The 18,255-nt window shown below is 44.0% G+C and overlaps 1 protein-coding gene across 2 annotated transcripts; it reads right to left on the bottom strand.

Moving 5' to 3' along the window:
* Positions 1-968: 968 nt before the first annotated feature.
* Positions 969-17,450, bottom strand: NUSAP1 (nucleolar and spindle associated protein 1). 2 transcript variants are annotated; one of them, XR_013587352.1, is made up of 11 exons: positions 17,263-17,450; positions 14,592-14,633; positions 12,611-13,130; positions 12,316-12,414; positions 11,566-11,687; positions 8,452-8,819; positions 7,934-8,085; positions 5,181-5,291; positions 4,494-4,590; positions 2,414-2,947; positions 969-2,349 (listed from the first exon to the last, which is right to left on the bottom strand). XR_013587352.1 is itself a non-coding variant. In XM_078605862.1 (10 exons), the coding sequence occupies exons 1-10, from the start codon at positions 17,362-17,364 to the stop codon at positions 2,860-2,862; spliced, it is 1,701 nt and encodes a 566-aa protein (XP_078461988.1). In that variant the 5' UTR covers positions 17,365-17,450; the 3' UTR covers positions 1,686-2,859. The 2 variants fall into 2 exon arrangements, 1 of the variants encoding a protein (XP_078461988.1); XM_078605862.1 differs by having other exon boundaries at positions 1,686-2,947.
* Positions 17,451-18,255: the final 805 nt, after the last annotated feature.

The raw sequence follows: 18,255 nt of genomic DNA on the forward strand, positions 1-18,255 counted from the left end.
ATACACAAATATCCTGTAAAAAGTTACTGTACCGTTCTTACCACTCCAATCTCGAAGACTCTACATGCGGTGATGTACGTAGCACGACTTGCACTCGTGTCAACAACTTCATGAGTTTGACGATCGCCAGACTGGTTACAGCCTTTGGAGTGGTTTCGCCAGATCGGCCCGGGACCGCCAGATGTTGGAAGCAGCCGGATAATCGATGATCAACTATACATATATATTTTTTACACCGAAGTAAATGATAGCGGCCTCTTGCGGCTGCAAGTGTCACATGAACCCATAACATACAAGACATTGGAGTGGCGGTGCAGTTCTTAGAACAGTGGTTCTTAACCTGGGGTGCACACGCCCCTTGGAGGAGTGAGATTACCTTTCTAGGGGTGCGAGGCATTGCCATTTTTTTGAAGGTAAATTAGAACCAAAGAGGTGCAAGGCGACCAAATTAACTTTGGCCTGCAGCTAACATCACGGACATACCCCAATTGCCGCTCACGTAGTATTATTTAGTTTGTATTCAACTGAAGAAGTTTTACAAACCACAGCAACAAAAAGTAATAACTATGACATGACCCACGAGAGCAAACGTCTCTGTTATCATTGTCCTGGAGCTGAAAAAAGCGGAAGCGGGGGGGGGCACCCAAGACCGAGCTATTTAAGGTCAGCAGTTATAGCCAGATACCACTTACAACAGTGTTCAATAAACAAGCACTTGAAGCATACTCCCAAAGAAATAGGCATGTGCAATAACACCAAATGTTATTGTTGGGGGACAGATTGAACAGAATGCCGATGTGTATAACCATCACGACTCGTGGTCACGCTGATTAAATAAAGCAGCACTTGCACAATAATCCCATGATCTGAGCAATGTATTTGGCCAATGTATACTGCCAGCACATCAATGAGGACTAACAAACTGAGTGTTACGTTAACGGAAGGAAAGCACAAATTGGGAGGGAAGGTTAGAGAACACAAATTTTATTGTGGTCATTACTTATGAAATTGGTCAAATAAACAGGAATTGAAGAATAAACACGGGCTGAACAAATTATTTAATGACGCTCCAATGGCAGCGGCACAAGCACAGGTTACAAAAAAATCAAAATTCGTGAAGAACGCTGACCTTAAAGGTTTTTTTTTTTTAATAAGGTACATTATTGGGAATGGCCCTTCTGGGTACTAAACCCTAACCTCAATGAAGGGCCATTGGCTGAAAATTCACCCCTTATATATTGGAATTAAGGCAGTGTTGTTGACAATTGAAGGCAGGCGATACACAGATTACGTGGCAAAATAAGCAGTACCGCTCATGCAGCAACGGACGGTATTGACAGACTTCCCCTTGCAGCAGCGGATTGAGGCAAATAGTCTTATTTTCAAGCACGTTATTGAAAATCAGAAAGCACCATGTAATTACGTAAGATTAATCATAAAAAATGTATATTAAACAAAGCTTTTAATAAAAATGTACCTAGACTAAAAGCGTATTTATCAAAACATTACCAATAGGTTTCAGTTCCCAATAATTTGGCAAAATGAAAAACCTATTTGGAGAGGTCTAAGGGAAAACATTTTATTTACACTTACAGAAAGCCCATATGTAGCGACGGAAACTAATGCTACGTTGCATACGTTGGTCATTTGCGGAGGGGGGGGGCAGTGACAAAGCGTAGTCTTCCTTTGAGCAGCCATTGTCTTTAATATATGGGGTGGGGGGCGCTAAACAAGGGGGTTACCTTCCCCCAGTTGATATTTTCTCAACAAAACGCCCCACAAAGACCAAAAACACATCACAAACACAGTCATACCTCGGTATACAACCGCTTTGGAATACGTCGAATTTGATATACGTCGTGTTTTTACGAGAAAAAAATGTCTTGGGATACGTCTTGCTTGGGATACGACACGCTTGCTAGAACTTGCATGTGTCGGGATGAGTCACCGCGTACAGTATTGTGTGGAATGACCAGACAATGTCACACTTCAGGAACATTCTTAGAAGGCAAAAACAAACTTCAATGGACAGGTTTTTTGTAAAACTGAAACCTGGTGAGCCTCAACCAGGTCCAAGTCAAGAAAAAAACCAGAAAAGAGAAAAAAACCCAGAATAACAGCTTCCTGAAAAAATAACATCTATTCTAGAATTGTCGTTTGCTATGCTGTGCTTGGGAGTACTCAAGAAATATATCGAGAAGCTGCAGTATGCACAAAAACTCAGCTACCCAGGTTTGAACAAGGTCCTAGTGTTTCAAGGACAGGAGTTCTATCTTAAGATCCCTGCCGTGCACCGTGGAGGCCATCACCAGGGATACAGACCGGGCCATATCATCATCATGTGATGTCCTGATAGTGGATAAACATATCCATAAACATATCCACTATCAGGACATCACATGACAGAACAGACCTTTATCAAGTTGACAAATGTATTTCAGAAAGTTTCAATTACAGTAAAACCTTGTATTGCGAGCATAATTCGTTCCGGAAACGTGTTTGTAATCCAAAGCACTCGTATATCAGTTGTGATCACGTGACGCTCGGCAGACAAAGTGTATACACGTACTACTCGTATTGCAAGACCTCGCTCGTTAATCAAAATAATATTTAATTAAAATATGCTCGTCTTGCAAAACACTCGCAGACCAAGTTACTCACAATCGAAGGTTTTACTGTATATGAAATAAATTATATATTTTGAAGCTATCTTATACTTTGTTTGAAATGTAATTGTATCAATATACACTACTTTTTTTGTTTCTTTAAATATGCATTATTTTTCCTCCACTGAGTTGTAACGTGTGTGACATTAGTAGGTGATAATCCAAATGCCGATAATCCCGAGTGCAGGCCAGCTTATTTCACGGCAAATCCTCGCCTGGCACTGCATGCCTGCTCCTTTCTATTCTTTCTCTCCTCCTCGAATTTCTTCCGCCGGTCGTCTCTGCAGCCACAGGAAGAAGATAAAACACAAACGACACGTGCAAAATGGATTAAAGAATCATTTCACCAAAAATAGATTTGTATAAAATTGGAAATTATGCTGGTCTCGCAAATAATCTCCATGAATGTAGGACATTGGCGAAAAAAAGTTGCTTAAAGTCAGTTTAACGTGGAGACAAAAGTTAGGATGCGAGTGTAATCTTTCATATTTATTATGCGTGGCCAATTTTTGCAGCCAAAACCCCTGTCCAAAAAAACATCAAATGTAACTGTGCTTGGCGAAACATCCCAATGCTGAAAATGTACCTGTAAATTAATCAATTGGAATTACACACGGCAGCAACATCGGCCCCTAACTGCAAAAACGTGACAGGGCCTCCTAAAAAAGGTGTCTTGATGCTCAGAGGCTTTCCAGAGTAAACAATACACTCACTCATCTTCCCTCGGTTAGACTACTCCAACTCCTACTTGGTCTCCTAGTCTCTGCATTCATTCCACTACAACAGATTGAAAATAAGTCTGCATGTTTAATTTGCAACCTACCACACTGCTCCCGCACCTCTGCCCTTCTTAAAGAAATGCACTGGCCCCCATCTACTACCGGTGTCAATTCAAGCTCCTTACACTGGTAATTAAATCTCTTCATGGCCTTGCCCCACCGTTACCTCGATTCCCTTGCCTCTCGTTCTACGTCCCCTCCAGCCTGCTCCGCTCAATCTCTCCCACCACTCCTAACCGTTCCCCTCTCTCCTTATGCACAATCCCCTTTCCGCTCCTTTTCCCTACTAGCCCCCTTGCACTCGAACAAACTTCCCCTCCACATTAAGCAAGCACCATCTGTCTAGTTTCCGCTCCTCCCTCAAGACCCACCTCTTCTCCCTGGCCCATCCTTCCCTCCATCCCGAGGTACCCGCGTAATTCTCGTACCCACGAACCTCCCTCCCTATAACACCATCCCTATTCACGATATCACTTTTAGCTACCCTAATTGTACCACTCATAACCCTTGTAAAGTGCCTTGGTATAAAACGCTATATAAATATAAGATAAGTGTACTAATAATAATACAATTATTATAATTAAATACTTTATTCATACAACCTAGATTAGGGGTTAGCAACCTGCGCCTCTGGAGCTGCATGTGGGTCTTTAAAGACCGCTTCCTTCTGATATTAGGAAGCAAACTCATTTATTTAGAACTGCTTTTTGTGTGTTTAGTTGTCTTTGCCCCACACCTCCGATTAGCACGGTTGGCTAGGTACCTTGCGAAAGAAGTTCATGTTACCAAACCTCTCTGTCTTTTGCTAGAGCCCTCAGCCGTAACTCCGTTAACACCCGACCTCACAACTGGTATTGTATTCACATTTGCTTTTACGTCTTCCTTTGACTGCCGACTGTTAATGGGGCACGTCGATACCTGCCCTGTTAAACTACGCTCCACTATCCAGCACACTATTTTTTTTTTTTAAACCACCAAACTCATGTTTGAAACTATATTTGGTCAGTAGCTTAAGGTTACAAAGCAAACACTGAATGATGGCCATTACCTGGTTTGCAATTTGGGCTGCTTGTAGCCTGCACGGTCTGGCAGTGAAGTGGTGCCGTTCTCCTTCGCGTCCCCAGCATTCCACGGTTTCAGCTTGCCTGCAACCGTCACACACATTTCAACATATTCATTACATCACCAAATTTAAGACAATCACGATTAACACGTAGTAGGCTTTCGCGACAAATGTTATCCGTAATAGAGGTTGTTTTGGCTAGATAGCGTAAATATAAATGTGTCGTTAAACCTGCCACCACCCAACACGGCCAATTTGCAAGGTTTGTCACATAAACAAAACATGTCAATTAGTTAATGTTGAAGCGTCAACCCACAAGATTTACAATTCACAATGCCAATAGGCATGCTTTGTTTACATGATAAACCTTACTAAATGGCTGTGTCAGGTGGTATTTATATTACGCAATCCCAAATAAAAACCTCTATGATGGAAAATCATAATTACTACATGTTAGTGAGCCTGGCACTGGTTACTGAGAAATTCAAAACAAACACTTTTTGTAAAAGATGAGAAAACCCATCACAAAGGAGAAGAACGTGTGCAGGCAGAGGTACAAATTTACACAAGGTGCATTTCCACTTCTGTTGTAATCCTACTGGTTAAGTTAATTTCCACCCAACTTGTAGCGATCCCTGTGCCTGCACTAAATGTGTAGCTTAAGGATCTCACCTTTGTGAGGTTTGTAGCTCAACGGTTTGCCAAGGCTGGCTTCCAGGTTGAACACCGACTTCCGCTTGGCTCCAGCAGGAGAGGAAATCCCGTCAAACCTGAACGGGGCAACTGGTGCACATTTTGATAAAAAAAAATCATCCACCGAATGCAAAATATGATCAATGTACATTTCCTAAAATACGTAAAAGATCTATCTTACCTATAAAAGTAATTTTTGTCTGTCGCTCTGTCTGTCTGCACAGGTACCTTGTGACGTTTTTAACTGACAAACTGTGGGGTTTACGTATCAAAAAAGTACCCAGATACCACACGATAAGCCCCGGTACGAAAAAGCGCTATTCGTATTTCCCATACGTCAACTTTCAAGTAGTTAAATTAGCAATTTATTCCTTTTATAAGCAGTTCCTTTTATAAGCAGAGGGCGGCGCCAAAGCACGCATGTGCGCATGCGCAAGAATGCTGACTCTGTGGGGGGGGGGGGGGGAATTCTCATTCGCGTTCAAAATGCAACAAAAAAACACAATGCGGAGGTAAATTCTTCAAAGTGTGATGTCCTCTTCTCCCCCCCCACTCCAATGTGTGCATTTACTACTATAGAGTCGATAGATACTACAATAGTCCTTAGATACGAATACTGCAGAGGGGGCGGGGGATTAGCAGCCCAGCCCCAGCCGGCCAAGGCGCCACCTCAGCCGGCTGGGCAATCTAGGCGAGGCTGGATGCTCTGCATGGGACTAGGCCTCACCACGGCACTCTGTTAGGTTAGTAGTTAACAGCTATAGTCGATAGATACTATTATAGAGTCGGTATATACGACTATAGACTAGGTAGATACTAGGTTAGTAGTTAACTACTATAGTGTCGATAGATACTATTATAGAGTCGGTATATACGACTATAGAGTAGGTAGATACTCCTGTAGAGTAGGTAGATACTACTGTCGAGTTAGTAGTTACTGCTACTGTAGAGCAGGCAGGGGTGGTGGGGGGGGTAGCATTGTAGCCCCAGCCGGCAAAGGTGCCACCTCGGCCGCCTGGGCAATCTAGACTAGGCTGGGGGCTCTGCACAGGATTAGGCCTCACCACGGCACTCTGTTAAGTTTGTAGATACTATTATAGAGTCGATATATACTATTATAGAGTTTGTAGATACTACTGTAGAGTAGGTAGTTTGTATATACTGCTATAGAGTCGGTATGTACGACTATAGAGTAAGCAGATACTACTATAGTCCGTATATACTACTGTAGTGAGTGATAGTAGATACTACTATAGAGTTAGTAGATACTGCTAGAGTCGATAGATACTATTATAGAGTGGGTAGATACTACTAGTCAATAGATACTACTATAGATTCAGTATGTACTACTATATTCAGTAGATACTACTGCAGAGTCAATAGATACTATTATAGTCAATAGATACTACTATAGTCACTAGATACTACTATAGTCACTAGATACTACTCACTCTATTGTATGTAGGGGGTGTAGCTATATACGCCTACGGGGGGGAGGGTAAATATATATTTTTAGGGGGGGGGGGTGGGGGGAGATCGACAATTTTCGGAAACCTCTTAGATCAACTATTTACCCACCACTTTCTATTACTTCATGATTCAGGACTTCTGCATGCCTCATAAAATTTTGTTGACGGACAAATGGACAAACTGAACGCCGGGCTTTCACAATAGCTTCGTATTTGTGTATGTATATGTTATGTTTTTAAGATAAGTTTTGAAATATATTTTTCCCCGGGCAACGCTAGGTACTTCCCACTTGTTCAACATGTGTTGTCAAGTGCTGGTTGCCTAAACGGTTTTCAGTGAAAGTGTGCAGCCAACACAGCTGAATATGAACCTAGTATTGTAGCAGGCCTATACAAACCCGCTCCTCTCCCAATAAAACTAATTGTCACGCTCAGCGATTATAATTTTTTGTATTCCTTCTTTATGGGAATTGTAGCAGCCTCTAGTGGCAACATGGCTCATGTGAACCTATTAATTACCGCGCATATTAATCAACCAGGTGGTTGAGCGGTAGAGCGAGTGGCTCGCAATCGGAGGGTCGTAAATTTTAAATCCCCTTTGGGGATTGAATCAACCCATCATCATCCCCCTAGGGTTAATAAAATAAGTATCACTTTGCGATGAAAGTCAACAGTGCATTTCCTATGGATTGCTGCCCCCCAACATATGGTGAGATTCACACCACTAGCCCAGGGTTGTAAACAGGAGATGAGCACCAGTGCCTCGATCCTCATTTCAGTGGGATATCACCAGTGAGGACAGTATTTCCACATTATTTGCGAGAGGATACGTTCCGCAAATGCTCATGAATAGCAAATTTTGCAAATGATTTTGGCCTACAAAAAAACTATCTTTTTTTATTAATTCACTTAAATAAACACATAAATAAGCTATTAAATACATGAAAATTAGAATAACATATCAATTCATCTCACATTACTTTATCTCTAATCACATTATCTCATCACTTTCTTTCTCGACGCAGTAGTCGTGTAGAGTTCCAGATGCGATTCGCGGATAGCCAAAATCGCAAGTTCGTGAATAACGAAGGAATTCCATGCCACTTTGCGGGGGAAGTTAATAGTGGATGTCCTATTGATTGCTGGCCCCCACCATATGGTGGAAATTCCACCACAGGCCCAGGATTGTAAACAGGAGATGAGCACCAATGCCTCAATGGTCATTTGAGCAGGAAATCACCGGCGACTGTATTTCACAATCACCTGAAGACTTGTCAAGTTGGGCACTGGCAGTGGGATGCTGGCGCACAGCAGGGGAGCTGCTCTCTCTTGCGATGGACAGAGCAGCGTGCTTGGGGGTCTTCACGCCGCTACGAGGGGGGTTGCTGCGCCTTCCGCCGGGAGCCTCGGTGAACCTGCGCAATCAGGGAGCACAATGGAAAGGGTCGTTAAACCACGCCCCGCAACCCCCTCCATACGTGACACGTTGCTAAGTTGACAACTGTGATTTAAACTAACAAAACCATAGCTGCTTGCGAGATTAATTATTTTCAGTCTCAATGAGTTCATGGTGTATCGAAATCATAATCACTGCACTCAAAACCTGGCATTGAGATGCCATAGCTATAACCCGATAACGTATTCTCCGGATTTTAAGACACTGCAACCACCTTCAATCAAAAGTTGGGGGTGCTGTGATGACTTTCACACAATGTAACACTTCACTTGGAAGAATGTATAAACGAGCAATTACGGATTGCGGTAAAAGTTGTTTTGTTTACCGAACATTCATTTTGGAAGTGGACGTGACGGGCTTGAACACGGTGGGTCTGGATTTCGCCTCCTTCTGCGCCATCAGAAGCTGGAGGCGAGGAGAACGCCGCTCCGCCGACTTGGGCATGGATTTGCGCGAGCTTGCTGTGCGCACGGCGGACCTGGAAGCCGCCGTGACGCCGCTGCCTTCCACGGTTTTGCGAACGGCCGCGTTGGCCAGGTTGCTGCTGCCGGACACTGTGGTGTTCAGAGTGGCGAGGGGCTTGGAAGCTCCCGGCAATGCCATGTTCCGTTTTGGAATGCGGCTTTTTTTGTCCTTGTCGGTAGCTCCCGTCAAAAGCACCTTGTCCGGACTGAAGAGCCCGTTCCTTGTCATCTAGCAAAGAGGCAGTTTTATTAGAACCAGGTGGGAATTCATGGCCCCAGGTGAGAATCTCATTTGTAAGAGTGACGTGGGGGTCATCAAAAAAATTACTAAATCGAAATATTACAAAATAAAGCACAGCAATTAAGCAAGTATAAATCTGGGTTAAAACAACTGTCGCATGATCAATCGAAAATATTGCACAAATGTAGTAAACTCTCGCTATGTGCGAGTTTAGGATTCGCGAGTTTTGCTTATTCGCCGTCTTCGCCCGATCATTGTGCGGCCGGACAGTAATTGGCTCTCTCGGTCGACGCCGTCGGTGCAACGCGGACAGGGTCGTGTCTGGGCCGGGCTGTACGGCAGCATGGTCGTGAGAAAGGAGGCCGGAGTTGGTGGTGGGAACGAGATAATAAAGAGAGACAGTGCCTCCTGCAACTACCTCGTCTCCGACTGAGTGTGTGCGCCGCACACCACACGCACAGACAAGCCGCGAGGAAGGAGAAAACTGCAAATGTATACCAATTCCCGATTCGCGACCCGCCAAACTCCAGCATTTGTGAGTGTACTACGTCGTGCCAGACCACCAACACCGGGGAGGTGCGCCGCAGAACGTTGTTAAGTTTGAAACGGTCTGCGATGATTAGGCACACGCCCTCAGCTGCCCGCTCAGTCCTCAGTTTGGAAGTTATGCCGCTCCGAACTCGACATTGTCCATGTTTACTTCATATGTACTTACAGTCGACTCGTTTATACATTTTGGTATAAACGAGTCGACGTGGAGGCAATCAGGGAAAGTGTTGCGGCCAGCGCTCCCCAGTGCTAAATAATAACCACTGTGCGGCCTTGTTATCAAGCACTTGCATCTCCCGAGTCATCCTCTGAAAATCAAGTTATCGCACCGGCTTCCATTGCACCCACCGTGGTTATGCTTACGGTTGGGGTTATAATATGGTTGTTGTGATTAAGTGTGTGACTTTACCGAAAGACCCAAAGAATATGTAATTGTGGTTTCAGTTGGAGTTATAATATGGTTGTGGTTATACTATGTCATGAGACCTCCTTTGCCAGTATTAAATTATGATAATGGGGTTTTCCATTTCTGGCAATAAAACAGGTGTTAAGATCTTGATTTGAAGCTTTCGTGACTGCAGGAATTCATACTCTTTGGTTCTTTCGGTAAAGTCACGTAGGTATAAAATAAAATAACATCATGCTTATCTCTCAAATCATAGCTACTTCTGTGCCCAGTTACATGCTAATTTCTCACTTTAACATCATGCTAATCTCTCACATTAACATAGTCACTTCCGTACCCAGTTACATGCTAATTTCTCACATTTCCATCACTAGATCCAGCCACTTCTTTATGACTCTTGGGCTACACTCATTTCAAACCTTTTAAAAGTCTGCATCAGCAGCAGACCATGCTTTCCCACCTGATGACGGACGCTTGTGTTGCGCCCGAAACGTCGTGATCTATTTTATTCTATTTTATACCTACGTGACTTTACCGAAAGAACAAAAGAGTATAGGTGTTAAGATGTTAAAACACCAAACTGAAACCTTTGCAAGGAAGCATGTCTGCATTAACCACACATACATGTGGTGCAAATGCAAACAAACAAAAAAACATGCTCTGACAATATTTGCATTGTCTTTGAAACTGATTGGTCCACACCTAAATAGTTTTTGTGGTTATACTCTAGATGTTGTGGTTCCGGTTATATGGTGGTTATGCTTGTGGTTATTTAATTATAGTTGTGGTTATGCGACTGTTATGGTTGTGTGGTTGTACTTAAAATTGTTGGTTATATTGTGGCTTCAGTTATGGTTGTAAAATAGCTGTACAGGTGTTGCCGTTTACACACATGGTATTGATATTAACGTTGTTACGTCAATTGTTGTTAGCCATGATGCTATATTATTGTTGATATTGCGAGTTGGCCAGCAAGTGTCATTGGGAAACGAACAGCAAGAAATCAACATCGCTCACAATTCACTTAAGTTACATCCCATGCGAACCCGCAGGCAGTGCTACTTGTAAACATACAAGGATATATGTCAAATACAAACTAGATGCGTAGTTTTTTCATTCACCTGAATGAATATATCATTGGTTGGGTAATCTTAATTAAATTGTTGTATTGCTTCAAAAACGCACCAAGTAATTTTACACTCTGACATGCCCTCTGACAAACACTTTTGGAAAAAAAACTACATCGCCCAATGAATTGACTTCCATATGCTGAAGGAACAGAATTGAAGTAAACAAAAACTGAACAATTTTCTATTTTAACAGGTAAGGCCCGTGGAGCTATATAGCTATTTTTTTTCAGAAGTAACCTGGCCACGAATTATTGCTCAACGAAGTGGCTCATCACGTGCAAATTTATAGCAGCCAAATACTCTAACGCATGTTGATTCTAAATGTAGAGGGATAAACCCAGAGTACCCGGAGAAAAATCCACACGACTACGTGGAGAACATGCAAACCTCAAATATGCACGTCTCAGGGCTGGGATCGAACCCACGACACTGCATACCAGGCGAGGTAGTTAACATCTCACCACCGTGGCGCCCAGAGAGATGGTGATGTGAGAGAGATGGTGAGGCGATGGAAGTGGTAGCACAGCAAATTAAGTGCGAGAGGGCTGTGAATGTCGATTTAACATCACTGCATCCAAAGCGATTTTAAGTACCTCCCAGATTATAACCAAGTTAGGTCAAAGAGAAGTAACCACATTGAAATCCTTACCTTGATCACTTTTGCAGAGTATTCCATTGCTTCTCTGCGTTTACGTTTCCTTTCCACGTAGTCGTTAAGAGATTCCATTTTTCCAAAGTGCGTTGCATGAATCTTGGACCAATCCGTGCCACCTGTATTCACGTAAAATACATTCAGTAGCATAATGTATGACTCTAAGAAATCATGCCACACAGAGCACTTCTCTAAAAGAGTGTGATTTTAGTTTAACAAGTAGGCTTGTGTGATTATCACAGAAAGATTATTCCATGACTGTCAACTGATACAGATTTGATATATCTTGGAATCAAAAACTTTTATTTTACCAGGTAAGGCCCCACTGAGCTATGTAGCTCTTTTTCAGAAGCGACCTGGCTGAAAATGATAGCTCAAAGCAGTGGCTTATCATCATGTGGAAATTTATAGCAGCCAAATAAATCTAAACTCGTGTTGATTCTAAATGTGGAGGGAAAACACGGAGGACCCGGAGAAAATTCCACCTGACCACAGGAACAGACATGCAAACTCCAAATATACAGCAGGCATCAGGGTCTGGATCGAACCCACGACCTCCTGTATACCAGGCGAGGTTGTTAATGACTCGCCATCATGGCACCCGTGTGACCCAGTCTTGCCATATCTCCATTAACAAGGAGTTCTGTGTGTATGGCCAAACATAGGATCATGACTGGATAAAGCAACAAGCCTCGCAGCGTATAATGATGCCCATTAATTTGTGGAAATTGAGAAGGCAGCCCTCACCTGTGCCAGGTGTGGTATTCTTTGCTTGAGGAGCTGCTCCTTCTCTTGGAGTCTTGCACCACAGAGGAGCTCTCTTTGCAGATGTGGGATCGGTAGGGGCTGGGCAGGCAGACCAACAATCACCAGACAACACGATTACAAAGGGTGCATTTCAATATAGAATCACATAATACTGTATTGATTGCTAATGACGTTTACATTATTTTCATATAGTAATAAAAGTATATGCACAAGAGACCAAAATATGATTTAAAAAAAATAAAGCGTGTTTAGCAAGTGGTATAACTTGTGTTACCTCTATTTTTGAGTCTTGTTTCAAGTTCAGCCATGACCAATTCTCGCATGTCAACGGTATCTTCAGATTCCTGAAGAGCGAGAGCGCCCTGACCTTGATGTTCCTCTTCCTTCTCACAGCCACGCGACTCGTCGCTGCCCTCGCTTTGTGCCAACCCTGACGTGGCCTCTTTTCGCACCTCCACCACAGCATCATTCTGTTCGCAAGATTCCGCATGCACATCAACGTCCGCATCCTCGGCTTGTTGTTGTGGAGCACATTCATTCATGCTATTTGTTAATTCTACGTCACATGGCTGCAGGACCTCATCCGAAAGTTTGATGCTATCATCTTCTTGCTCCAACTTGTCTGGTTCCATGCCCCCTGCATCCTGCTCCATGTATGTGGCTTGCTCCACTTGGTCTGAATCACAGCAGTCCTCTTGCTCTGCACTGTGATTAGACCTCTTGCGTTTTGGTTCCTCAACCTCCACCGCTGCTGCATCGTCATCAGAGTCTTCCTTCTCCTCCGCTGGAACAGACTTTACAAAACAAACAACCATTGTGTCCAAATGCTGCCTCAGTTTTGGAGCATGCAATGCAAGCGTAAAAAGCCTCAGAAATTCTAAGAGCCTGCCTCCAAAAATGTATATATCTTTAGTAGATTCGTGCTGTTATTTTTTAAATGTACTTACTATATCAAGGTACAGTGAATGTGACACATACCATTACCTGATATTTTAGTCGTCTGTGTAAAGAAATGAATCATTATTACTCGATATGTTTGGCGTGTGCAGACAATAACACGGTCACATGTCTCTCTCCCAATCAACAATTTGGTTTCCATGAAATCAATGGGAGATATTGCCAAGTGTCTTGATTTTTGTTTAGTTCTTAAACAAGTCTTATAAGGTGTGGCTATCTAATCAACAGATAACTGAAGTACGCTATTATGCTGGATTACTGGTGCATACCTTGGATTTTTCCGTAGACAACCCAAGACAAATGGGATTACATTTTGCAGTAAGTTTACGTGTGTATGCAGGCCTGGGTTTGCTGTGCCACCTTTAAGATTCACACACGCCCATTTGAGAACCCCTATCAACTTTCTACTAAAGCTCTTCCCCACTAACACATCACATTTAGCTGCATGTCATTCATAGAGGCATAGAGGTGACACACATGACATAACACTCAAGATACAGTGCATAAGCATTCTATTGTGTTCATAAACTGTGAAACATATATATATGCACAAGAACTCGCTTCATCTGCCAAACATCTTACTCAACAAAATAATTTCCAAGTGACTCCAACACCTCTCGGTGGGGTTCTTTAGGGTGTAGCCACCTGTACCTCGTGACCAGAAGCAATTGGCCTATCATACACAGATTCCCCGTATAGCCTGAACAAGAGAGTTTTGGGAAAAGTCCTGTTAGCGAGCACCTATGAAGGCCGGTACGGTGCGCGAGGGGGTGGGTGGCCAGCCCTACGCCCGGCTATCTTTGTCTCACCAGTAACGATGATACATCTAACAAGGTACTCGTTTGAGGCTGAGTCGACCTCGGGGAGGCTCAGGACCGGTTCAGATAGTCGTCGCCGATGTTTGCCGTGTGCAGGAATCTAACTCAGACCACTGGGTTCGCAGCGCAGCGTGCTAACCACTGCTCTACCATTTCCCACACGCCTAAAGAATGTAAATAGTTATACATTTACAAATATATTTACGTTATATATTTTGTCATGATATATGTATATACATAATGAAATTTGTACCATATTTACTCTCTATATTTAGTATTTTGTACTTCACGTCTTTAAAGCGCAATAAGCCACGTGGTTCATGTGGCTCCCTCGGCCACGTGCTAATTAACCACCGCGTGGCTCTCTAGGGCAAACGCTAATTAACCACCGTGCGGCTCGCTAAGCCACAAAGCATTTCATCTAAAGTAGGCACAGTACTGGAGTTTGTTAGACTATAAATAGGGCAATAAGCAACTTACATTTGCGAAATACTCTTCCAGTTCTTTCACGAGCTTCTCGGCCTAGAAAACAGAGAAAATACAAATTGTTGCATTCAATATAACCAAACACACCCTGCTCACGTTCACATTTACAATGCCTGGGAGGGTAAAAACACAATTAGTTTATTCATGTGGTCCACATTAACATACGCTAAATTAACATAAGCACATTCAATTAGTGCTAAGGAAGTTCAACATAGACAAATTCGCCATTTGAAATGTTTAGGGACAAAAAATGCTAAGCAATGCTCCAGCATAGGAATGAATACCACTGGACAACTTAAAAGGCAATGGATGCATTAAATAAATACAAACTCACACTCGCAGGACCTGTACTGTCTTAATAGAAATAGATATAATCGGTAACATTTCGTGCAATTACTCTTCTTCACAGATCATATATTTAACTTTGAGGCAATGCTTTTTAATTGTGCACCACATCTAAACAATTAGTTTAGGAATGTAAACAAAAATAACACATTGTATAACGTTTGATATTAAACCATCACGAAGTTATGAACAATGCTATGCATGTATGTTGAACTTCTTTCGCATCGTACGTAGCTCACCATGCTAATCGGGAGGTACGAGGTTAGGACAACAAACTAAACACCAAAAACTGTTAAAGAACTTAGTTTACAATTTAGATTTTAAAGTGCATATCTAGAGTGGAATTATAATGTTAAGCAATCATTTTGAAAAGGCAAAACGTGACATAAAAAAATATTCGAATATATGTAGAATCCATATGAAATTATTCCTTTATTCCATTTCCCCACCGTGTTGCCCGCGTCCACGGACAAGCGAACGAATTGCGCGTGCTGCGCTCTCCCCTAAGCCACCTTGAGCGGATTCTATTCTTGTGTACGGCAGGCAATGTGTTCGGAGGCAGTGGCTGCCAATGTCGAGGTTTGCTAGCCACGAGGGCTCCAGAAGAGTTTGTGTAGTGTGTGTTGCTCTTCCTCCGTTGAAGGAGCGTAGACCACAAGTGGTTCAATGTGGGTGCAGTTTGGGATGCATTGCTGCAATGGTAGGACTGTGGCTTGTGTTCTTAAATGTCCCAATTATTACTAAAACTATATATATATTTTTTTTACCAGATAAGGCCCACTGAGCTATATAGACTATTTTTCAACAGCGAGCAGGCAACAAATGATAACCAAATAAAGTGGCTTATCGTGTGGAAATTTACAGCAGCCAAATACTCTAAACCCCGAGGACCCAGAGACAAATTCAAGCGGCCACAGGAAGAGACACGCAAACGCCAAATAATCAGGCACCAAGGGTTGGAATCGACCCCACGACCACCTGTATACAGGGCGAGGGAGTTAACATCTAGCCACCGTGGCGCAACTTTCAATGTAGGAGATGGTGGGGGACATCGTTGTGTTGATGTTGCGATGCGGCCGATGGTTAGAACGGCGCACGAGGGCTGTGGTATTGGCCAGGAGTCAACCAGCAAGCACACCAGATGCGCTCCACGGTAACACAAATCGGGATGTTGACTAAAATAATTAAAGAGAACATGGAGTCCATACTCTTTGGTTCTTTCGGTAAAGTCACGTACATGCTAATTTCTGACATTAACATCACTAGCCCCGGCCACTTATTTATTACCCTTGAGATACACCCATTTCAAACCTTTTAGAAGTCTGCCTCAGCAGCAGACCATGCTTTCCCACCTGATGGACGCTTATGTTGCGCCCGAAACGTCGTGATTTATTTTATACCTACGCGACTTTACCGAAACAACCAAAGAGTATGGATTCCTACAGTCATAAAGCTTCAAATGAAAATTGAACATGGAATGTCCATTAACTATAACAATCAACCTGTTACCCCATTAGAGTAGCGTACATTCTATGGGCAAGTTTCTCTTTCCGTCATCCATATCAGTCTCTCACACTGAAGCCACGGCGTACTGAAACCCACGACAAGCAAGACACTTTGGCTTGTACCACAAATGACCTTCACTCGTAATTAAATTACCCTGCCTTAAAATAGTAATAAATTACCAGCGATGTTTCGGGCAACGGACCTTCTTCATAGCCTGTTGCTTTTTCAAACTCCACACGAAACAATCAGAATGTATTCATACTGGAGGAATCCGATGAGCTATAAAGCTCTTTTCCACAGATGTCCAGTAGCTGCGGCTAAGAACGTTACAAAAACGACTACAAACACAAGATTGCACTTGCAGTGCAAAGCACAAGAAAGGTAAACAATTCACCCGCACACGAGGTGGGCACAAAAACCAAGGGCCATTTCCCGAAAACGTCGCCCATTATTTTCTTTCAAGGCCAGTTGGCATTGACGAACGCGTTGAGTTCGCTGTTGTTTTCATTCTGCTTTTGAGAAAGCAGCAACACGCGGGGATGCCGCGCCGTGTTTATCACCCCCCACCGCCCACCTGCTCAAGAGCACCGCGCTAAGAAGAAGTCACCCGAGTGCGAGTGGGGCGCGTCGCGTGCGATCGCACAACAGCGAGGAGTTGGGGGGGGTCTCTGCGAGGAGTTGGGGGGGTCTCTCTGCGTGCTGCGTTCACGCCGCGCGGGACACGCGCGCGAGCGACACAGCCCCGGTCCGTCGTGGTTCCCGCGCGCCTCTGCCAAGTGCTCGTCATGCCGTGCGTCCATCCCACCGTCCCCACCTTCATGTTGGCCTTGATGCCGCAGCGCTTGGCGAGTTTCTGCAGCTCCGCGTATTTGAGGTCGCTGCGCAGCGCGGCGCGACACGGCCGAGGCGCCTCCATGGCTCGTCCTGCACAACGGTCGTGGCGGCTCCCGCGCTTACAATCAAACTGACCAATCAGCGGCCGCCGCCGTTGCCGCAACGTCACTTCCGTCTCGTCCCGAAGCCGTTGGGAAGTGTGTCACTTCCGGCGACGAAGGAGGTTGGGGGAGCGGGCAGAGGGGGGAGCGTGGGGTGCGAGGGGCGGGACGACGGAGGCTGTGGGTGGAGAGGGGGCGGGGGGAGAGGGGGAGGTGGGGATTGAGGGGCGGGGCTACGAAGAAGGTGGGGGGGAGCGGGCGAGGTGGGGCGACGGGCCTCGCAACGGCCACCGCCCCACTCGCCACTCGGTGACGTCACCACGGCGCTCGTGCCAGGCGAGGTACACATTCATAATAGAGGGGTTTTTGGGGTAGATCGCGTAAATATAAATGCGTCGTTAAAGCCACCACCGCCCGACACGTCAACAAAACGTGCCAATGAGTTACTAGTTCAGCACAACGGTGTTGGAGAGTAAAACCCACAACATTTACAATTGGAATACGACGTTTCACTGGCAATTATAACAACCAAGCCTCATCAGGCGATAGCCAGAATAAAGCTGATTGTTCAGGATCGTTTTGAATGTCAGGTTTGAAGGGTGGCGTGGCAGGACAACCGGAATCCTGTCCTGTGTATTCCGGTTGACCACTTGCATGGCTGTTTTCTGGTCTACTGAGTAGGGTTGTGTCTGCTGCCTCTTCAGGGTACGATTTCGTTGGCGTTATTGAAATCTGCAGAGACATCTCATACAGATACACTAAACTATGTTTTAACTAAACTATGATTTATTTTATCAGGTAAGGTCACAAATGATAGCTCAATGAGGTGGCTTATCACGTGGAAATGTTATCACTCAAATCCCCTCTAAATG

This window comes from Lampetra planeri, chromosome 25 (genome assembly GCF_965212315.1).
Source record: "Lampetra planeri chromosome 25, kcLamPlan1.2.h2, whole genome shotgun sequence".
NCBI lineage: Eukaryota > Metazoa > Chordata > Hyperoartia > Petromyzontiformes > Petromyzontidae > Lampetra > Lampetra planeri.